Here is a 23556-nt window from a genome sequence, read left to right as displayed (position 1 = left end):
TTCAGAGCTGTTTGTGTTGTGTTTGTTACCTGTTGAGGTTTCTTTTCTGAATATTTGGAAATGAAAGAAATTCCTCTGTGGGATGCAACTGGAGAGTTTAGTGCAGGACTAAGGTGAGACAAGGATACAGTTCTTCCTCAGAGGTACTCTTTAAGTCATAGAGTGTCAGTTTGTGTGGTTTTATGGCTGTGTTAAACCTGTACAAGACAGTGATAGTGACTTCTCTTTTTTCCTCAGAAGCTTTCTTAGTTCTTGGGCAGATTTCAGCTGTAATCTTTATTGCGAGTTTTATTTAAAGTTTTTGCAGACTGTCAGCAAAGGAGACACCAGATGTGGTTGGTATCTACAGACTGGTTAAGTAGGGTACTTCACTAGGGTGAGAAAGGTACACAAATAGAAATAAAGGAGTTTTTCCTTGAGGGAAGTGATGGATGCAGATTTTTTGCCACTTACAGTATGCATTGTTTATGATCATGTTTGCATCATGTATGTTGTTAACAGGTCCTGAGACAAAGGTGAGAAGATGCTAAAGACATGGTATTCTTTTCTGCTGTGTTGGCTGTCCTTGCAGCTTGAGGCTAATCCTGGTCTTAAAGTGAGGATTACTCAGAAGGGGCTGGACTACGGTATGTAAGACATTGCCAGAAGTCAATACATGATAAATACATTATGCACAGAATATAGTTCTTTAATAAAGGTGCAGTGTAGAAGCTCCTTAAATACTGAAATAGAATAAATTCCTTTTGTCACTTCACACTAGGAGCACCCTTTGTCCCTTCTTTCACTTATTTCCTTCTTTTTTGTGCACCTTAGGTGTGAATTTATTCTTCCATTGGTGATTCTCCTACACTCCAAGTGTTTCTACTGTATTCCTCATATCAGTCTACTTTCTTAGAACTAGCATAAGATGGCCATATAATTGCTTCTTTTTTTAAAGTGTCAAAAACCTAATTGGAATTGCAATATTTTATTGAAGATAATAAGACATAATTTGGAAAAAAGCTTATAATTTTGGGACAGACAAGTAGCAGCACACCTTTACTCCCATTCGTCTATTTGGTATGAGATAGCATCTGATATCAGTAAACTAATAACTGTCTGCCGTAATTCTGCCCTTTAACAGAATATCAGTAATTTCCACAATATATTTTCCTTATTCTTCTATTCATGCTAACTTTCACTGTCTCTTACCTAAAACCTAGTCCATGGGTGTGAAGGGTACATAGTATAATTTCAGTTGTTTACAGAATTAATAATCGAGGTTAACAAGGTGCAAATTCAACAAAGGCTGGGTCATGCTAAGGATTAATTGTCATTTATGTTCTGAACATACTGACAGGCAAACAATAGAGTTGTGTAATGAAAAGTAGAAGCTTGGTGTTTATGCCTTCGAGATGAAAGGATCAGGTACACTTATTTCTCTGTATGAGCATTGTTTTAAAGGCTTTTGAGGAGTTGAAAAGTGCAGGGCAAACATCAGTCACCCAAGACAGACTGATCTTCATACCTTTTTATGATATACAAGAGATTTCTCATGTCTTTAGAAATGCGAATTCAGACTGGTATTTCTTAAGTGTGAGCCCAACATGTTCTGTGACATTCAGCCTGGCTTTCAAGTGCTGAGCCAACACCCCTGCATTAGCAGCAAGAACAGACATTAACAGTGTGCCTCCCAAAGGTATTTCTTGTATTTGAAGAGCATGGTGCCTTTCACGTATCTTCTCATAATATGAGATTCGAAGGCTGAGGCAATAGATCCTTTCTGCATGCTCCTTTCCTGCTGCAAGAACACTGAGAGAAATTCCACCAGGATCACTGGCTGCCTCCACTGACAGCCATAAGAGAGGTTTAAATTATTTCAGTGGGAGCCCATATTTTGCTTTGGAGGTAGGAATTCTGAGGGAATCGTAATTTATCTCTCCTTCATAAAAGATGCATTTTATAAAAAAGTATTCCAGTGATGAGTTAACATTGATTTCAGTTCTTTGCTTTTTTAATATGGTGAAGTCTGGGGGAGAAAAAAATACATATTTTGTATTCAGCAACTGTATGGCCAAAAGCTAAAGAAGCTGATACTAAAAATATCTGAAAGCAGAACATCATTCGTGTATTAAAGTTTTAGCAGTGTCTTTATCACAGATGAGCAAAAACAAGGAAAACACGAGGAATTTGGGATTTAAAGATGTTCTGTTTGTCGATTATAGGTGTATTATCAATGCATAAGTAGCACTGAAGTATTCAAAACAGTAGGGCTTCCTCAAAGCAAGGAGAGAAAGTAAGGAAGTAAGTCAGAAATCTTCAGCATGCTGTAATGTATAAAGTGTAGTGGCAAAACAAGTGTACTCCGAAAGAAATGGGAAGAAAACGTTTGAAAGAATTGTCTTTAAACCTCAAACAATCCAGATAGTTCCACATTTGACATGCCAGCATTTCAGATGCATATATCACACTTTTTTCTTAAGTAAACACTGCATATAGAAGTCATCTTGCTCCTTCTTAACGCTTTTTCATCCAAAAGCTGTGAGGCAATTTGAGTTAAAGGTGATGACCAAGTGTTTCCCAAGGCTATTGAAGTGAGGGAAGTATAACAGTTTCAGAAACCTGATAAAAGCTGTAAGATATAAAATACAACTCGGGGACAAGGTGATCCTAATAGATGATCTTTATCTTGGGTTAAATGGTTTGTATTTGAGGCTAATAGAAGTTATAAGTGGGTGTATAAGTAGCTGGAAGGAGGTCTAGGTAAGGATCATAGAATCAGAGCATTTCAAGAACTATGTTAAAAGTGATAATTAAATTATTTGGCAATATATCTGGACTTTTGGGTGCCTGAATCCAACCTGCAAGGCATATGCTTTCCTCTGTCCCCTTGTAGGCAGGAGGATTGGGATGGAGCTCCTGAAGCAAGAAGTACTGAAAGAGACTTTCCCAAGCTGGAGTGGGCAGGAGAGTTTCTCGGTTGTTAAGGTCAACTATGTCATTTCAAGGTAAAATAAATGCATTTCAGTGTTTTAGGATGACACAGCTTATTATTATGATATAGTAATAATTACACAGCCTTTTTGTTGTTGTTCTGATTTGCTTTTTAAGTCCTTCCTTCTACCACACTTGGAGATGGGTTTTAGAAAGCTTCTGCAGGAGCACCTTGATATTATTTTAGGGGTTTTTTATCAGAGTTTGAGGCAAGACACGTTCATGACTATGATAGAGCAGGGGAAATGGGTGGGAAAGATGGTGGAACTGGTGTTACTAATAGTCTGATACTAGAAGGGACCTGTAGCAGTGAAAATTGTTTGTGTTTGATGAGAAAAAGCCGACAAAGGGCTAACATGAAAATGTGTGCCGGGGGTGGTGTCATCTGGGCTGACATGGTGGGAAGATGACTTCTACAGAATCTTTTTGTATGGATTTACAGTAGTAAATCAAGATTTTGATTGAACAGGGCTCAACACCTATTTCCTGCTGAAGAAAATCATTGTACCAGGAGTAGCCAGTGGAAAAAGTTTTGTAGAGTTTCCTACAGTTTCTCCAAATAAGACTAACAGAAAAGGAAGTTTTTCTACAGCATTCAATCCCGTCTTCTAATAGGCTGTTTTTCTGCTTCAGAAAAACAGAAACTTCTGGTCTTTTAATATTATTATCAAGCTAAACTGTGCTCATCAGTAGCATTTTTCTTCCTTTTCCTTACATACTACCCCTGACAAGAAATACCAATCTGTGAGACTTAAGGTACTTTCTGCTGCATCTTTTACCTATGCCTGGTATTTTCCTAATAGCCTGCCTTCTGGCAGGATTCATTCTATTATAACAGCCTGCTTTCCAGCCAGATTCATTCCATTATACCATCCTTGTGACCTTAATCCCTGCACATTTGAGAAATCTGTGTTTGTACAGGCTGGAGAAGAAGAGGCTATGGGGGTAGAGGTGCATGTGTCTTACTGCATGTCTTCCACTGTCTGCTGGGTGGTAATTATAGAGAATATGGAGCCAGATTCTCCCTAGTGGTATACAGTGGAAGGATGATGGGCAACAGACATAAGTTACATCAAGAAAAGTTCCAATTAGAGGTTACCAAAAAAATGCTAGGGCGCACCAGAGAAGGGGCTCAAAGAGGTTGGGGAATCTCCATCCTTGGAGGTGTTCAAGACTCAGGTGAGCATGGCCCCTGAGTTGGCCCAGCTTTGAGTAGGAGGTTGAACCATAAAATCTCCTGAGGTCCCATTCCAGCCTAAATCATTACATGGTCTTCAAAACCCTGGTTCATTCTTCCAACCATAATTCTCAAAATTGGCCGCCTTCCCAGTGGATAATCTGACTTTAGCTCACTGCAAGCAAACAAGATTACTAAAGTCATCCTTACTGCTGCCCAACATGTTACTGGAAAATTATGGTAATTTTAAGCAAAAGAAGCTGGTGCCTTCTGCCCGGGGAAAAGTAGATTAAAGACAATTGTTTCAGAGATCTCTGACAGATATCAGGAAACAATGAGGAATGTATGCTACATGGTAAGATTACAGCTGGTATCTTTACATTGTTCAGTTTAATTCAACACAGCCATTTGCCAGACAATATGCTTGAGTATCAGAAACATTTGTTTTGACAGGGAATTCTTAAAGTAAGATTTTGTTAAGAAAAATGGATCCTCTCCAGAGCCTTTTGCTGGGGAAAGGGAGTGGACTGGGGAAAGAGAAACTTTGGTGTTCTTCAGCAAATGCTAGCTTTCAGGCAACCTGGATGTATTTATACATGTAGCATCTGGGTTTAACACAGACTTATTTTACCCCAGTGAGCACATTTACTTTGAGTTTGTTTTTCTCCCAAGGGGAGGTTTTTGTTTTAGCCAGACATCCTTTTTTGCCTGGCCAGGTATCAAGGATTTTTTTCCAAGGATGCTATTAAGTGTAATGTTGCAAGTGTCTTTTTTTCCCTAAAATATACAAGGGTCAGTCATTTCTGAGGAATTCTTTCACCAAAGCACAAACTTTGCCTTTTATAGTTGAAGAGTTTTCAGTGATCAGAAGTTGTTCTTACTCTTTTGACATGCAGCCTAATACCCCACTTTCTGTATTCTGTAGGCTGAGAATTAATGCTGTACATTTCCCAGAGTCTTCTGCTTCCTTTATTCCTGGCACTGGCATCAGTCTGTCAGTGGCACATGCTTCTGCTACTATCAGTGCAGACTGGAAAATGAATGCATGGCTGCTGTAAGTATTGTACAAAGAGATGCAGGTGGGAGAGAGTGGATATGGGAGAAGGATTGCAAATGAGATTAAGAAATGTCCTTGGTAATTATTCTTCAGGTCAGATATGCTTTATCATTTAATAGCAATTGATTAGAATAAACTTCTTAAGGAAACACATCCCCTGCCAGCTAATGCTTTTTTGTCTGTTTGCTTTAAATTATTCTGCCCCTCAGATTTGGGAAGTCTCTTTGGGAAGTATCAGGTCAGACATCTGTTGGTATCGTCAGGTTTTCCAGGCTGTATATTACATGATATTACAGAAATATTGAGGACCACAAAGGCCATGTTTGTTACTTTCATTATACAGTATAACTAGAAGGTTGACTTTATAGCTAATTATCTATTTGCTGCTATAGTGTATATTCTCTTTCAAAGTGCTTCTATTAAAGGAGGGGCACTGTCACAATGCCAACCAGTTCAGAACTTTGGAAACTCCAGAATTAAGGTCACTATGGAAAACTGACCTAGCTTCATGAGCCTGTGCAGTATGAGATTGTTTTTAATGACATGATTGAATACTGATTTTTCCACTTTTTTACCTCAGCATTTTTGTTCTAGAATTTTAATATAATGTTCTAGATTTTCTTGTGGGCAAGGAGAGGGCTAAGACTTCTGGCATATCAGAAAAGTTGACAAGGTGCTTATCTCTCCAAGTTTGGGTTAATGGAGTAACTGGCAACAGCAGTAGGTGTTGCTCTATTTGTGAGCCAGATAGTACAAGATGGATCACCAGGCTGCAAGTTTTACAGTATGTCCTGATTTCAAAGCAGTGTGGACATGCGGTTCTGCATTCGGTCTCAGTACTGGTGGCTGGAAATTGCTGTCACCGTGTCCCCAACCTGTATGTTGTTCCTTCTGATATACCAGTATTGTGAGGAAAAGGATACTGTGTTCAGCAGAGCAAATCAGCTGTTCCCAAACACAAAGCCACCTTCTCTCTTGCTAGAGGATAAGGACCTGGGCACAATCTGGAGAAACCCCAGATGTGTAAAACTCTAGACTTCAAAGCAAAAACTCTAAAGTGAAGGAGGCAGGAAGCTGGTGTGCAGGATTAGGTGAAGCAGATCATGGTGGAGGTGGTCAGAGCCAGCTTTGGTGGAGTTTAGGGGGTGAAGGGATTTTCTTGCCTTTTTGAAGGGCTGCTCTGTTCAATGTTAAGTTTTGTAAATGCTTGTATGTTTAGACAGATTCAAAATATGCCCACTCCTCACCCCCTACTTCTCTACATGTTGCTTACTGCATAGCAGACTAAGAGGAGCCAGATGAAAATGAGATTTCCAAGGGAGACTGTTAACCACCTGCTCCTCCTGGGCCGTTGCCAGGGTCAGTAAGATGGGTCTTGCCACATCTTTTTAGTTGTGATAGTGTTATCCCTGTATTTCCAGCTCTTACTGTAGCCCTCCTCTCCACTGTCCCAGAGCACTCTGCCAGTTGTAAAATCTCTTGGCAGACTTTGCTTCTGGAGGCATGGAGCTGAGACCTTGACCCAGTGACTCAGGATTCCTCCTGAAGAAGAGCAGATACAAGGATGCAGGAACAAAGGACCTAAGTAGCTGGGTTTCTCCCCATCTCCCAAGCAGCCCAGAAAGGGAGGAGGGTTGAGATCCTTTTGCAGTGGTCCCTGTCACTCAAGGATGAAAGTAGAAAGTATCTCTGGAAATCATTTTGTCCAGCCTTCTTCTCAAAACAGAGAAGTCACCAGCCTAGATCAGGTCAGATTCCTTTTGGCATGGGCTCTTTCTCTGTAGTATGGTGCAGCTACTTTAGTAATGCCTGGGGAAAGAAAACCTAAGTAATCAGGTCAAAGGTATGAAAACTGATGCTTTCAGTGACAGTCTGTTATGGTTAATAAGGTTTGTACAAGGCTATTCTAATATCTGTTCAGTTCTTTGTATGCTGTACAGCTTCCACAACTCCTAATTGTAGTCCCAATACCTAAATTAGATGGAATTAGATATAAGGATTTAGATATAAAGATATTTTTGTTGGGGTCTTAGTAGGGATTTTTACACAAAGGAAGATTAGTGGGTTTGGGGCTGAACAAAGAATGGAACAATCTATACATTTTAAAGGGTTATTGAAAATTATTACAGTAAAGAGGAACGTATAACAATTGCAAAGGTGAGAACCACTGGGTTATATATTTATTAACAACCTGGCTTCTGTTGCTGCAGTCCTGAAGGTCTTCAGAGTAATCCGTTTGAAGGACTGGAATGTCTTGTGTTGCTGTGAAATCGTGACATTTTTACAAACTTGTCAAATCCTGCACAGCACTGGAAAATTCGCATCCTGGAAACTCACACATATAATCTGTTTTTTGAATACCATGCATGTCCCTAATCTACTTTAATCCCTAGAAAACCCATTCTTCATTCTAGATGATAGAAGCAAGAAGTCCTTTCAAACTTGATTTGTAGATAGTTTCTTACATTGTTCCCTTAAAGCAGATGTTTCCTTGACTGAGATTGTTTCTTTTCTCCGAGCAGCAAAGACCAAGGAGGAATTACGGCGTCAATCTCAGGACTGTTTATTGCAGTTGTCATCAAAGTGTCACGGGATAGCACAGGCCACTTGTCCATGTTGCTACACAATTGTCAGACGAGCATTAATAGTGTAAAAGTCAAGTTAAGTGGTGAATCTAGGTAGGTAAATTAGGTTTTCAAATTATTTCATGGGAAGTAGCAGGGTTTGTAGTATATTCAAATTCTTATTTTTAGGGATCCAGTTACAGAGTGCAATTAATAATTGAAGGTGTATAAACAGATTTCAAAATCTATTGAAGGTGTATAAATAGTTTTCAAAATCAGGATCCTTTGCTGAGTATGTGAAGTGTGGTTAATCCACGCTTCTTCGTGTATGTGCCAGCAAATGAGCTGACTAGACATATTGCATATGAAAAAATGGCCATTTGAGCATATTAAAGGGTACAAGTTTCCAAATGGAGGTTGGAGGTTTGCAGGTATGAAGGTGGTCTGGGCTGATTATGCCTTTTGACAAGCTGACCTACAATTTAAGAATAAAACTTTCAAAAGAGAATATGAAACAATGCTTGGAGTTCTCATTTTTGGAAATTTTTTTGTCTTACTCAAAATGTGGCTAAGTGAGCATTGTTTACCGAGATGCTAACATGAACATTCACAACTTCACAGCTTTCCTTCTAAATAGCTCTTAAATAGGGACTGAGAACCTCTAGCATTTATCTTGAGACTCACAAATTAATAGAAACGGTCAACTGTTCACTCTACCTATATAGCTGCAGTGGCTTTTCATTATTGTAAAGTACATTGGTGTCCCAGTCTGCCAGATTTTATCTTTCAAGGATATCAATCCATGGTAAAAAGTCATTGTTTTAATTTCCTTTCCTCCAGCTGGATCTACAACTTTCTATCTGGTTACCTTGAGAAGCCCGTTCACACCAAATTGAATAAAAATGTAAGTTTGCAAAGATGGTTTCAGCTAGTGAAGGGAGGAGTTGAAAAAAGGTCTTTTGTTACTGACTTGTCTCTCTTTTCATATAGTTATGCCTAAATATCAGATACAAAATCCAGATGATGGATGCGCAGCTTAGAAAGCATAAGGGTGAGTTGTTCATAGTGCTCAAATTGTAGCCTTTTTTATTAGACACCAAACCTTTTCTGTGTTCACAGTACAAAAAAAAGGGGGAAAGAAAAATACTGCCATTGTTCTGTACCTTAACCTATTCCATACCCCACTCTAGAAATCTCTTGCATGCACCTTATGTATAATATTCTTCTGTGCCTGTAGCAAGTCACCTGTAATTTTTCAGTCTGCTGTAGCTGACCTGTGTTATTTCCTTAGATTTTCAAGATGAACATTTTCATGCTTATCCTTTATGCTCTTGGTACTGTGAACATAAGAAAACCTGGACTCAGAAAAACTGAGTTAGCAGTAATCTGCTAAAGACCTCACAAATATCCCATCCTGTACTGCAGTCCTGTAAGATCTTATAAGCATAGCACATCTTGTTTTCAGCTATGGTTCAATGAGATAACAAGATGGTGCAGGAAGACTATCACAGTAACCATGTTTCTCTTCCTACCAGTTACAATTCCTGTGTCTTGCAAAGACATGAAGACAATAGAAGTCCATGTCCAAAAACACAAATAAGGTTTTCACTACTATAATCAATGCCACAGCTTTTTTTTCTTTTTTTTTTTTTTTCCTTTTTCTTTTTGGTGGTTGTGGTGAGTTTTTTTTCCCAGTACTATTTGTTGGACAGGTTGGACAGGGGACTCTTGGTGTCAGAGCTTAAAGCTTAACGTTACCTTTGCTAAATTGTTTGGTGCACTTGTTCAAATTTTAACAATGGGTACCACTTTATCTGTCTCAGATGGTGACCATAGAAGTGAATCATGGTTTGTTAGGGCAACAGTCCATCAAGTACTGTATAGAGTTGCAAAAACCAGATGAAACTAGGGGAAAGGTAATCCTGGCAGGGGGAGATGGTGATCACCAGCTCATAGACCACTTATCCCAGGTATAGCACCTCCTCAAAAGATTAAGGAAGTGAAAATCTTAAAAAACTGTAGTAAGGAAGTGTATTAATCTACATGGTATGTGAGTTAGTTTTAGCCAATCTGACTTTTCCAGAGGGAATACTCTTTTTCCCTTATAAAATGTTTTTATTTTCCTCTTCCTTTTCCCACCATTATTCTTCTTCAGATTCATAACTTCTATCATGTCTCTTCCTTTAGCTAAATAATAACTGCTTGTGATGTGCTTTTGTAATAACAGATGTTTTGGTTTTATCCATCCTTCTAGTCTTAAACCAGATTGATGCCTTTGCACAAATAGACTATTCCCTAGTTAGTTCTCCTGCAGTCTTCAAATCACACATGAACTTGGATTTGAAGGTAATTTGTCTTTAATACCATCATGCTTTCTGAGACTTTTTCAGTTCTCTTTTGTGTTGATTAATTTTCTTTTACTACAGTCTTACTCAGCCTCTCCAATATTTAGTTGGAAAAGCAGTAAGACAGTTGGACATTTTGGTCAAGAGCTAGTTTGGAAACCAGATACAATTGTTCATTTAATAAATTAACTGCATTTGTTAAATAACCAAAGCTGTTTCAGAGCTGAAACCCTTCAGAGGTGCTTTTATAAACAGCATAAAGATGTTCTTTCAATCCATGGGTCTTCCACTTCTGCTTGGTCTTTGCCTGTTACCGGTGATACATAATCCATGATGGCTACCAATGTTATTGCAATCCAAAGCATTTCTTTTGAGATGACTCAACATCTTGTATATGTACAGGTCACACCCAGAAAAAAGCACTTGAGCAGCAGACACCAGTTCCTTTATTATCTATTTTTCACCTTTGTTGGCAAGAGATATCTCAGCAATGCTCAGCTTTTCTAGCAACTTCAACAGTCCTTGTAATTCAGAGCATCCGCATGGCTCTCAAAACTGACTTCAGTTAAAAAAGATGTGCTAGAGTGATGGTTGGAACTCTCTCTCTTAGTTATTTTGTTCAAGTAACTTTTGCCACCTGCAAAACCCACTGCAAGCAGGATATACATAGCTTAAATGTACTAAGCAATCATTTATCAAGTACTATAGCTAACTAGAACTTACAGGCTAAACTTTAACATGCTGACACCCCAGTGGGATACCAGATGAGTCTTTCTAAGTCAGTTATTAGTTAAGGAAGTTATTGCTCTTCAGTGCTCCTTGGAACAGGCTGCTTCTTGATGGTTATGAGTTGCCATCTTCAAGCTCTCGACTCTTTTTCTTAGAGCTTTATATCTTTCCATGTCCTGTTGAATCTTTCAGCTGCTAACCATTACAGTGTCAATAAATACATTACTAACCATTACAGTGTCAATAAATACATTACTAACCATTACGGTGGCAATAAATACACTACTTACTGTCCTCACTTTTCTTGTCCTACATGGTCTGAGCTCACATACCTTCTCAAATTTTAAGAACTATTTTCTGAACCAAGGTTATTTTCTGAATTATTGATTGAACCAAGGTCCACACCTGTGTATCACCAAAACTGAGGCAGCTGGACCAGGGCTAAGAGTTTGGAGGTATAAAAGGCTCCTTCGTGTCCCTGTCCTAAGCAACTTCCAGTGCTTTTGGGTGTGCTCAAAGATTTTCTTTAAATGCCACTATTAGAATTAAATTAACAAATGTGTCTTTGCCACAAGAGAAAGAAAACTGTGATCCAGAGGATGGTTTTGGTGTGTGTCTCATACATAGCTGCAGTTCAGAATAGTCACATGAATGTTCAAACTCAAACTTTCTCTGTGATTCCTCTCTTTTTTCAAAAGAGCCTGAATTTTCTGATTTCTAGAGCATATCAAAAACTTCTTTGCTTACTTCAGGTTTTCTTAAATGTCAAGCTTTTCTTCAGATTAGGAAGATTTATTTCTGTTTAACCACTGTTAATGTATTCTGACAGATACAAATGTTTATTACTAGAAATATGTGATAATGATTCTTTGCAGGGCACAGTCTATCCAGTAGGCAACCGCACAGACCCTCCCTTTGTGCCAGCTCCATTTGCTCTCCCAAACAAGGATGATTCCATGCTATACCTGGGAGTTTCCAGTTATTTTCTTAAGTCTGCTTCACTGGCTTACTACAGAGCAGGGGCCTTTAACATCACCATGTCCAAAGAGGTGAGTATAATTTGCATGTAATAGAATTACATATATCAGCAGTATGGACAGTCAGCAAAGGAGAGTAACGCATTATATTTGCCATTTCGCACACATTTGGGTCACACTTCTGCCACTTGTAGGAGGAATTCATGGCATTCATTCTGTATGTCATCATTTAAAAAGTCAAAATCTGAACTTCTTGTCACCTCTAAGCAAGGAATGACATATATGAACATCACAGAGTTGATGTGCAAGAAGTGGCAGAAAGAACCAAAAAAAAAGGTTTTCTCTGCATGTATTTCACATAGGAAAGGGCAAATCAGGAAAAAGTGTACTGAAGCCAAAGTCTGCTGCAGAGAGGCTCACAAGTGTATTGGTTATGCTGAGAGCTAAAACAAACCCTCATACTTAACAGAGCAGCAGATTGAGGTAAGAAACCGGTACAAGGAAGCTAAGCCTTCAGCTGTGGGGGAAGAGCATACAAGACTTCTTTCACAAATGCTATTTCCATACTGGCATTAACAGTCAGGAGTTTCCAAGAAGTTTTGCTAACTGAAATGCTGCTAAGAGGGTCTTGTTAAAAATTGGTGACGCAAGTGGCACTGACGAACATCATCAAAAGTCAGTAGCAAAAGACCAATTGAGATTTTTGGCTGCCTCTGACAGATTTAGTGTATTTCATCTAAAAAAGTCCCAAAGGCAGGAAGTAAGCAGGATGCCACATCTGTTCTTTCAAGGAATAACGCTTATTCACTGGTAGCTCCTTCTGAAACATGTCCATGAGAAATCTGTCACTCTTCTGTCCCACAGAGCACTGTGGGCTCCCTAGGAATCGCTCTGGGGCAAGGAAATACTAAATCAGAACATGGATTATCTAAAACTAAAGTAAACAGGATATGTTGTAGTTTGTTTTGTTCTTTTAAAAAAACTAATTCATTTCCAAGCTGATATAATGATCTGATTTTTTTCATTTGTTTACAGCTTGCTACAACTTTTAACCTAAATACTGCCCTATTCAAAGATTTCGTTCCTGAGGTGAGTACTTTTACTTGTACAGACCTTTTAAGAAAGAGCAGTACCTAATGTTTCTTATGGATATTACTGTCTAGTAGCTCATCTGCAAAAGTCTGGAAGAGAAAGAAATTGAGCTGGTCTATGATTAGTATAAGATTCAAAGATACACGTCTGCCCCATCATAACTCTATGTTCTTCCTAACTGTATCACACTACTCTTTGGTAGTTCTCTACCTCTCTAAGTGCAGGATTTGCTTTCAGTGTTTGAAACAGTTATAAAGACCAAATGGTAGACATCTGTGAGATCAGTCTGCTTCATTCCTGTTAAAAGTGATGGTATCTCTGCTACCGGTAGCCTGATCTCTTATGCACAGATACCTGGTGATTATATACAATGGGCAGTAATAGTCATGAGTAGCTAAGTTTATAAATGTGATAGAAGAAGAAACTAAGATACTTTGAGATGCTTTAAAAATCCCTAACATAGCAGCATTTACTATAAAATTACAAAATTTGCAATCTGTAGCACTGCAAACTAAAGTTTTGTCACAGAATCATAGAATGGTTAGGTTTGGAAAGGACCTTAAAGATCATCTAGTTCCAACCTTCTTTAGGAGTTTCTGTTTTTCAAAAGATTGGCTCTTTGGGAAGGCTGCCTTTTATCCAAATTCTTTATATTGTCAGGGCAATTTTTTTCTTCTTTTTTTTCTGGAATCACTTGTTTGCCTCATTTCTTTAACTCGCAGTGCTAATCCCCAAATTTTGAAATCTGTTTTTCACAAGCAACCTTTAAATTGCTTCTCTATATATGTTCAACATCAGTGGGTCTAAAACTTCATCATTTGTTTTATGGTTTCTGAAACTCAGAGTATATGCAATGCTGATTTCATCATTTCAGTTGGTGCAGTTAAAATGGCATGTTTTTAATACAGGTTAACAAACAAGAGGATCAGTATATAGCAGGCGATTATGATTCAGCCACAGAAACTGTGGCTTAAGAAAAGCTTAACTCTGTGTTCAACATCTTTTTCCTCTTTGAAATTCCACAGATTGCCCTGAGTTACGTAACAGCATGCCCAATGCTGCTGAAGCTGATGGCTACCTCACCCCCTGTTGTCAGTTTAAATGCAGACAGATGCATCCTACATATCACTGGCTGTGTGGAAGTGTTTGCTGTTCTGCCATATTCAACCACCCAGTACATCTTTGCAGGAAATCTAGTAAGTAATATGAGCTAACATTAAGTGCTGGGGCTGAACAAATCACACAGTAATCTTCCAGATCCTTTGAAAATCAGCATAAAATAGCATATAGTGGTCTGCCAGAAATACGCATACTGCTCTGTTGTATTTCACAGGGAGGAAACATGCACCACATATTGTAGAGTTTAATAGGCAGGTGCAAGAGCTACTTAAGAAAGCCCTTTTTTTTCCATGTGGGAGGTTGAGTCATCATTGCAGAATAATATTTATAATATATAAAAATGTGATTAGCTGATGCCCACTCTTTCTAACCCGTTTGTTATAAAATAGTTCAGTGTGTCCCCAGACATCTTTTCATTAGGTTGAAAGTGAGCCAGTTATATCAGCCATGCAAGGACTTAAATGATCCTAATGATAAGGAGGTAACCAGGGCAGTATTACCACTTTGCTCACACAATCTCAGTTGCTGGCAGAAAGTGGCAAATTCACAAATCATTTCACTATCTACATATATTGACCAAATAAAATGTTTAGACATTGTGTTTCCAATCACAGAAGCAATTGTGTCTGTGCCTGTATCTAAGACAGTATCTGTCTGTGTATACAGTCACAGAAGACTGTTTTTTGTTTTTTTTCCCTGCAGACAGCCAGTACCAGAGTCTATTTGACAATAACCAAACAGAGGCTGATTATCTCATTACTTCTGAAGAGGTAACTAAGGAAAATTCAGGAAGCAACAACATGTTGGTTTTCCCCATGATTGTATGTACAATGATCTGAAGATGAATGGCAGGCATGTGTGTCTGGCAGTTCCAGAAAAATTTGTTTTCCCAAGTCTTACAATCCTAGCCCAGTACTACAAATGACTGTAGGAAGAGATTAGTATCAGAGAGATCCCAGTGGTTCTAGAACTCAGTTGTAGTTTTGCCAGTTTTGATCAAAAGCCGTTGGGAATCAAACAGTCTTTGACAAAGTTAAATGCATGCATCAGCATGAAATCAGTCTGAAATTCCACAAATGAAGCTTCAAGCAGTGTGTGTAACTTGTGCTTTCATCCTGTTTAGTGAATTGTCTTCTTTTAATTCTTTTCCTCAGGCTCCACTTCTCCCTGCTGCACTCCATTCTTGGTTTCTCTGAGGTAAGTTGATGTTTTCAGTGCCTAGGAAAGGTAGCTGAGCCCTTCAGAGTTAAAAGAAATTCATCTGATTTTGTTGCTGAACAATTTTTGGTCTGTCTTGGGGACACCATGCCACTGCTCTTTCTGCTTTTAAATAGTATATTCTCTGTTCTTTTTCTTTCCAGTAAGAGGAAATACCTCTTAAGGTATTGGTTTGGGTTTGGGGTTTTGTTTTTGGTTTTGATTTGCTTTGGAGTTTTGTCTGTTTTGTCTGTTTTGATTGGTTGGTTTTGGTTTTTGTTTTCTCATCAAAGGCTCCAAATATCACAGAGTTATTGCCATGTAACATTAATTGAAACAATCAGAAATGTCTGCCTGGGTCTGCATGACATATCAAGCCATCAAAGTTGATTCTGCTCACTTCAGCATCCAACAGCACTAAGACAGGCATAGGATTAGCACCTGTTCTAGCTGTTTCTGACAGCCAACCTGAATTCACATCTGGATTGAGTAGACATAGCAGTTGGAGTGAATACAAAGTCAGGCTTAAGCTCAGTTTCAGGAATTATCTTAAATCACTTCAATGAAATATCGTGAAAAGGGGAGTCAAAAAAAGGGAATAAAAGAAACCCATGCCATTTGTTAGATCATCCACTGTAGACTGAGAAGTGGTCAGGGTGACTCTCTGCAATGAAAGGAGGGCACTAATCACAGTGACATAAGACAGACCACCAGGACAGAGCAGGTTTTGCCACCCAGAAATGAAAAAAGATATGTTTTACCTGAGGCTGTCAAGCTCTGTTCTGACCTTTTTGCATGTCACTCCAGTTCTAACCCTCCATCTCCCCTGTCAAGCTGCAATACCGTAGGCATCAGGCAATAATCACCAAATATGTTTTCCCCCTCACAGCAGATGTCCTTGGCAGAGAATTTCCTGTCTTATGCCTTGCGGAGTGCAGTGATCCCAGTAATCAATGGTAAGTAAGGACTGTGGCCAGTTCGTTAGCACAGTTGGTGGGAAAGCAAGACTGAAACCGTAAAAGGGAGTGCCCAGCTTTAAACACTATGTTATGGCAGGTTTTCTCTCCATTTGGCTACATCTGGACAGGTCTGCTCTGTGCTGGACTTCAGTCACAGTCCCTCAGTCACACAGATCAGGAGCTAGGACAGAGTAAGTCATGGCTCTCTTCCAAACACTGGGCCTGGGTTTCCTTTTCACTGGATGCAGCATGGCAGTAGAGCTGAGGTGTGCTTGAGTCTTGTTCTGACAGTCAAGCCATGATCAGAGAGTGGCCCAGAGTGGGGAAGCACAGCACAGTTGCATCTTGGGGGTTCAGGGCAACATCTCTAACTTTATCACCTCCCTCTGCACTTGTCTTCACTTGGCTGCCACAGACAGGAGGAAATAGAAAATCAGCTCAGTGGGATGCAGAGAGTGAGGGATGATGAAGAAGTGAAGGTGGAAAGAAGCAGGTGGAAGAGTACAAGAAGATAACTATGAGGTAAACAGAGGTGAGGAGACTGCTGAAGAAGCAAGTGAGCTTTCCTCCTTTGATGAGGAGAAAGGAGATAGAATCATAGAATCGTAGAATGGTTGGGATTGGAAAGGACCTTAAGATCATCTAGTTCCAACCCCCTGCCATGGGTAGGGATGTCTCACCCTAGAATGAAAGGGAGGGATGCAAGAGAAAAAGAGAAGCAAATAGAAATAGAGTTGAGCTTGATCCAGAGATTTGGGAATACATGACAATAAGAGAGACACACAGGATTAGAGGGTCAGATAGAGAAGAAAATGAAAAGAAGGTGGAGAACAAGTCTGAATGGCAAAAAGCAGAAACCAGATCTTGGGTGGCAGATCCTGAAGAGGAGCAAGGGCAGGTCCCAGTGTCAGACAGCCAAGAGATTTGAAGAGATTTGTATGCAACTTTTCTGTAGGATTTTTTTGCTCTTGCAATAGCTCCCTTGAGAAGCAGAAGGGCAGCTGGTTAAAGGGAAATTGCAAAACAAACTGAGTTCCTTGAGAAAGATGTGTCTGATGTGCATTTCAGAATTACATTCAAATGGATTTATATATCTTCTTTCCAAAGATAAACTGGGAAAAGGATTTCCTCTCCTTAACTTGGCCCACACTACCTTGACTGGACCTGTAATAAAAATGAATCCGGTGAGAAGACCAATTTCTTGTTATAGAATACTGGTTCTTTGTCAGGCCTGTGCATTTTTATGTGTTCCTGTGTTGGTTAAGTCTAAATGTTGCTAATAGTAAAAGCTTTAAATATACACTAGATATAAAACCCAAACTGGATCAAAAATGAGCCCTCCATCCTCCCCACCCCTAGCAGTTTTAGGTTGCAAAGTGTCCACTAGCCCTTTGGGATATGCCAGCATGGGGACACCACAAGGACAGTTCCACTATTTCCAGCAGGACTTAGGAGCACTGAGTGTGTGGGTCCTCACTGCTCCCTCACTACGCTGACCATTCTATGACCTGTACTTACAGGCAACCTGAGTGTCTCTGTGGTGTTACTCAGCCTTTTGGAGGTCTGTATTAACTTACATCAGAGCCCATTCCTACCTTAAAGTTAACTAAAGTTCAGGAGGCATAAAGGCACTCTTGTCTCCTGTCCTGCTGAGGATCTTACCATGGGATCTAGTCCCAGAGTACTGACACTGACTGTCTGTTTGAAACATAAGGTAATTTTATATGTTCTTCTTTCCTCAGGGTCATCTGGTGATTGCCACTGATGTTGATTACAAACGTAAGGAAGGGGGAGATGAGGACCTTCACAGGCACTCCTAATGTCCCTTTGCTTTTAAACAGTAACTGTTGGCTTGTGGGGAGTAGATGCTATAATTAGGGAGCTGGCTTCTTGGTCACCTGAGAGTGCTGTTCAGAGTCTTTACATGGATGGAGTTTTAAGTGGCAAAGGGTAGATATCCGTGTTGGTACACTGTTCCGGAGCTCACCATGTGTAGGTGATGCCCAGCACTAGGTTTCTGTCCTGGCACCTTAGGAGCAGGCTCTGGACGTTCGCACTTTGGGAGCTGGTTTGAGGGCTCTGAGAGCCTACCCTGAGCCTGGGGTCCGGGTGAGCTCCCCGGGGCTGGGCTGGTGGCAGGATTGGTGCCAGGGCTGAGGGAGCAGCCTGGGCAGAGCCAGCTTCTCGCTACTGGGGCCGGCCATGGAAAGTGTCGTTCCGTGCCCACCATCCCCAAGGAGCCACTGTGAGCTGTGCCTGGCCCCCCAGGATGCCGGTTCGGCACACAGCGCTCCAGGAGCGTGCTGAGGGACCCCCGGCGCCGCGCCGAGGGGCTGCGGGACAGGGGACACGAGGAGCTGGAGCTGCACAGCGGTTCCTGAGGTTCACTGGTGTTTATGTGACCTGTGTCTGGGGAGATGCGGGTGATGTGATGGGAGAGCGAGCCCGGAGCGCGCTGAGCACTGTCCAAGAGATGGAACCCGGCCCGGTCCTTCCTGGGAGTAGGGATCGCGTTTCCAGGATGTCCCCGCACAGCCGGGTCCTTTTTGCAGCGGCACCAGCGCCGGCCACATAAAGCCTCACCGGGCGCCCCGCGCAGAGCCTGGGAAGCGGCGGACACCGGCAGGGCACCGGCATGGCGAGGTGGTCCTGGTTCCGGTGCCGCCTTACCGGCGCGGAGCCCTGGCAGCGCCCCCAGCCCAGCTGAGGCTCTATCCCCACATCCCAAGTGACAAGTCCCACTCAGAGCCCCGGGACTCGCGTCCACCCCGCCCGGAGCCGGAGCAAGATTTGCGGAACGGGGCGGAGCTCAGGGAGCGGGGTCGAAGAGATTTGAGTGCCCGCGGCCGCTGTTGTCGTCGGCATCGCTCCCCGCCTTTGCCGCGTTCTTCGGAACCTTCAGGAGGGTGCTGGGCTGTCAGGAGGGTGTTTGGGTGCTCAGGACGCGGGGCCGGGGCTCTGCAGGATGGACCCAGCCGGGCATTTCCCGGCTGCAGAACGGAGCCCTGGTCCCGGGGCTGAGCCAGAGCCCGAGTCCTGTGCCTTTGGGCTCAGAAACGAGCACCAGTCGGGTGGTTCTGGGGTCAAAGCCGGGGCCTAGTTGGGTGCGCTTGGGGGTGATGGGCTGGTGCTTGAAGCCCCTCCGGAAGGGGGGGTGGGGGGGTGGGAATCCAGTCACGTTGGTCCCTGACTGCCAGGACGCTGACACGCACTAGCCAAAGCTCAACATCTGAGTCCCTGGGGCAAAAGGTGCATCTCACACTGGGTCTGGGCTGTGTCGCTTTCTTTACTTCATTGCATGTACAACCACCATTGTACATGATGTACATTGCATGTACAACCAGTCATTATACATGAGTCCTGAGCACGTTTTAGCCCAGGGCTGGACAAGTGAGCAATTACAACAGGTCACACTCATCTCCACATCATGACAGTGATTGATTTACAGCCTGGCCACAAACCAGGCTCAGTTCAACAAGCACAGGCTGTAACTGGCTGGAGCCGGAGGCGAAGATGGGCTGGAGATGGACAAGAGCTGCAGATGCCATGGTACTGGAGCCATCCAGGGGGCAGAAACAGACCTGGAGCTGTGACAAAATAGAACTGCTATGGGGACAGAAACCACTGACCTGAAGCTGCAGATGAGCTGGAGCCATGACGACCAGGAGCCAAAGCCATCCATCAGCTGGACCTGAACCCATAGCAGACACCAAGGAGCTGGAGCCAAAACTGAACTGGGAATGCCCAGGAGCTGTGGCTGAAAGAAACAGGGATCTGAACCAACACACAAATTGGCCAAATCAAAACCCAAAATCAAACAAGCAAACCCAACTCCAAAACAACCCCAGGGCAGGAGACCGGCTACTTCCTGGGGCTTCACACCACACATGCTGTGGCTGTGGCTCCTCTGTTCAGCCCTATGGCACAGTCAGTGACTGGGAGCTGAAACTGGTCAGAGCTGTCTGTGAGCTGGAGCCAAACCCAGAGCAGCAACCAGCAGGAGCTGCAAATGAACAGGAGCTGGGCCTGAAAGACATGCGGACCTGAACCAACACCAACCAACCCAAATCAAATGTGCAACATCAAAACAAGTAAAAAACCAACCCCAAAACAACCAAACCTAACCCAAAAGCAAGATGGGGCCCAAACCTGTGTCTGTGTCCACACTGGAGCCATGCACTCTTCACACTGTCACGGGTGGGCACAGGCAGGGCAGGTGGCAGTGCCAGCCTCAGCACAGGCAGCCCAGCTGCTTCTGGGGCTCCTCTGCCTATGGCTGTGTCCATCCCTGTGCAGGCACAGGCATGGCACGGTCAGATCCTGGCAGCATAGCCCTGCACTAAGAGCCCAGAGCTGCTCCCTGGGCAACCCCGGCCCCACAACCTGGCCCAGCACCCCCAAGACAGCCGGGGAGGCAGAAGTGGGACCAGGACCCCAGGAATATCCCGTTTCGTCCCAGAAGGGCGGGAGAGAGCCAGGATCTGGCTGAAACCCCTCCGGGCCCGTGCGGCACCAGCGGCACAGACCGACCCCGGCAGCGCCCGCTCCCGCTCCCCCCTCCCTGTGCACCCTCATCAGGGTGTCCTTGCCACCAGTGGGAACCAGTTTCCCCCATCAGCCTCTCCCACACTCTCCGCTCCAAGCTCTCCCCGGCTCCAGCAGAGCCAGGGCCAGCCTGGAGGGGTCTGTCCCCATAGCAGCTGCTCCAACAGCTAAGGAGCAGAAACCAGGCAGGGACCAGCACCAGGAGGAGGGAGCCTGCAGCCAGAGCAGGGAACCAGAAGCAGCAGCGGACAAACCCAGCAGCCGCAGGCAGGTGGAGCCAGTTGGGTGCCTTTGGGTATTCACCGGCATTAGGGCACTAACTCCTCTTGTCCTTGCTCCCACTCTTTGGAGACCCCGCACTCATCCAGGCTGGGTGTTCCAGTGTCATACCCAGGTGTGTGGGAATGCCCAGCCGGCACAGCCACACCGTCCCGGCTTGTCGGGTTGGAAACGCTCCGGGTGCAGCCCAGAGAACGTGTCTCATTGCAGGATGTGGCAGATCCAGAACCGCTCGCTGGATTTAAATCATAAACCTGCACAAAAAAAAAAAAACAAAACATTAACCGCACCACAGGGGACCCCGAACACTGCCCGCCCCCGAGGGCACGGTACCGACCCCAAGCACACCGTGTGGGGCAGGGACAGGCGTCGTGTGCCCACGTGCAGCTCAGCGACCCCACCGAACACAGGCCCTGTCAACGGGCTCCAGCGTCTGCACTGCCAGGGCCGGCCCGCCCTGGGACAGCCGCCCTCCCTCAGCCCCGGCGGTCCCGCCACCCCTAACCCCAGCGCCACTGGGGCTGTACCACCGCCCTCCCCGGCTCTCACCCCTACCAGCTGCGGCGCTGCCAGGGCACGGCGGGACTCACCTCGGACGGTCCGGGGCCGCCGTGCCCCCTGGCGGCTGCGAGCGGTACCGCGCCCCGGGGCCAGTGGTAGCCGGAGAGGGTGCGGGAGCGGTGCGGTGCCGCCCTCTAGCGGAGGAAGGGGAACACAGGAGGTGCTGCGGGAACATCAATCACAGCGTTCCAGGCTGTCCAGAGCACAGAGAGGTCCTGTTGTATGGAACAGGGGAGAGCAAGGTGCGTGTTCCCCCGGGGGGAATGACACGTCCCATGAGTAAGGGTCTCTGTGGGCAAGGGTCTTGTGTCTGAGGGGTGATTTTAGTATTATCATGAACCAAGTTCCTGTAGCAACACAGCTGTCTTCTGTTTTGCTGGTCTTGTCAAAATCACACCTGCCTTCCTCCTCTGTCTGAAGTCTGTTGTTACCTTTCCTCTTATCCAGAAGGTTTACTGATCAGCCTTCTACTTCTCAAGCTCTGGGAGCCTGAAGGAATTCCTTGCTCCATGGAACTCTAAACGCCAGTTTGACAAAACCATCACTTCTTCATTGCCTCAGCAATGTTGTATGTGGTCATTCCCTTCCTAGCCATGGTCAGTCAGTAAAGCATCTTGAGAAACACCGTGAGACATCAAGGCAGGAATGAACATACACCCAAACCCTCTTCAGATGGATTTCCAGAAGCTGTAGCTGGAAACTAACCCTCACCCCAATCAACCTTAACTTGAGCCCTTCAGAGCCACAAGAGCTGTTGCTGCTGGAAATGTGTCTGGAGTGGTATTTGGGCACTGCCCAGACTGGATCCTGGCTGCTGTTGTAAGGCAGGATCTTTAGAGGTGAGCTTAGAGTTGTCCAGGACTCACCTTGCACCTCTGCTGCAGCCTCCCTGCAGCCCTATGGCTGCACCATGGTGTTAACACCACATTCAGGTGTGCTGAACTGAAATGACAAAGGTCCTGGGTATGTCAGATTGAACTCCTCTGCCATACTGCACTCACACTGCATCTTACATCCCAACCTGTGCTGCTGAGCCCACCTGAGCTCCTGTGCTCGGGTTCTACAAGTAATGCTGCCTAGAATGGTCCCTGCCCCACAGACACCAGCAAAGTCACCCCGGGCCCATTTTCCTCCCAGCCCTGAGCGACCTGCCTGACTCCAACTCCAGTTACAGCTTTGTCACTGGCTGCAGAAAATTGCCATGGCCAAAACCCATTTTCTGTCAAATTCTTATCTAATACATGATAGAAAACATGCAGTTGAGCCACACAGGACAAAGGAGAGCACGAAGTGCCACCTTGAACCCACTGAGTGCCCTTTCAGTACTTTCCTGGAGCTAAACATGTTGGTCCTGTGTTCTGGTATTTACCTCTGAGATCCTAGAACAGTGACAAATGAGATCCCAGAATGAGATCCTGCCTCAGCACGTGCTGTTTGCAGTTCCTCTCCTCCAAAGGGCAAATTCTTCCAGTCCCTCAGCAGCATCTTTGTGAACTCATTTTAAATTGACCTTTCCTGAACATGTGGGCTGTGACTGACACAGACTATTCCAGGTGAAGGCTTTCTAGTGTTTCAGTGCTCTAGTGTTTTTCTAGTGCTCCAAAGTTCCTGGGGGGAATAAACCCTGAGCTTCCTTCTTCCCTGGTGTTGTTGGTGAATGAGCTCCCAGAATGTAGAGCCAGAAATCCTTGCTGTGACAGAAATCCTGGCCTTATGCTCAGGACAAAGTTTGGTACCAGTTTTACTCTCTGACCTGCCCAGGCTGCCACTACCCTCTCAGCCAGTCCTCACGTGTGTCATGATGGCATATGCGCCCATGATGTGCTGGAGCAGTGCAGAGAGCAGGCAAGCTGCAACTCATACATACACACACAGAGCCCAGAATCACTCACCCTGAGGTGGCTATATTTTGGGAAGGATTGCTCCAGAACACAAAGCAGAAGGGGTCATTTTCCTCTGAGGGATCACAAGCATCTACAATG

At 43.7% G+C, this 23556-nt stretch overlaps 1 protein-coding gene across 1 annotated transcript; it reads left to right on the top strand.

Annotated features, from left to right (window-relative positions):
• The first annotated feature begins 467 nt into the window (after nucleotides 1-467).
• Nucleotides 468-18009, top strand: BPIFC (BPI fold containing family C). Its single transcript, XM_057420480.1, is given in 16 exon segments — nucleotides 468-504; nucleotides 507-626; nucleotides 2876-2987; nucleotides 5076-5204; nucleotides 7730-7885; nucleotides 8612-8675; nucleotides 8762-8822; nucleotides 10026-10117; nucleotides 11721-11894; nucleotides 12858-12911; nucleotides 13940-14110; nucleotides 14736-14803; nucleotides 15188-15230; nucleotides 16120-16186; nucleotides 17297-17373; nucleotides 17932-18009. Coding segments are annotated over 16 exon segments (1503 nt in total).
• The last annotated feature ends 5547 nt before the right edge of the window (nucleotides 18010-23556 follow it).

The sequence above is a fragment of the Pezoporus wallicus genome, unplaced genomic scaffold, assembly GCF_028554395.1.
Source record: "Pezoporus wallicus isolate ANWC-B61680 ecotype Strahan unplaced genomic scaffold, APGP_CSIRO_Pwel_v1 contig_2871, whole genome shotgun sequence".
Lineage (NCBI taxonomy): Eukaryota > Metazoa > Chordata > Aves > Psittaciformes > Psittacidae > Pezoporus > Pezoporus wallicus.
The sequence above is the reverse complement of the archived record's forward strand: the minus strand, read 5'-3'. Positions and strand labels throughout refer to the sequence as shown.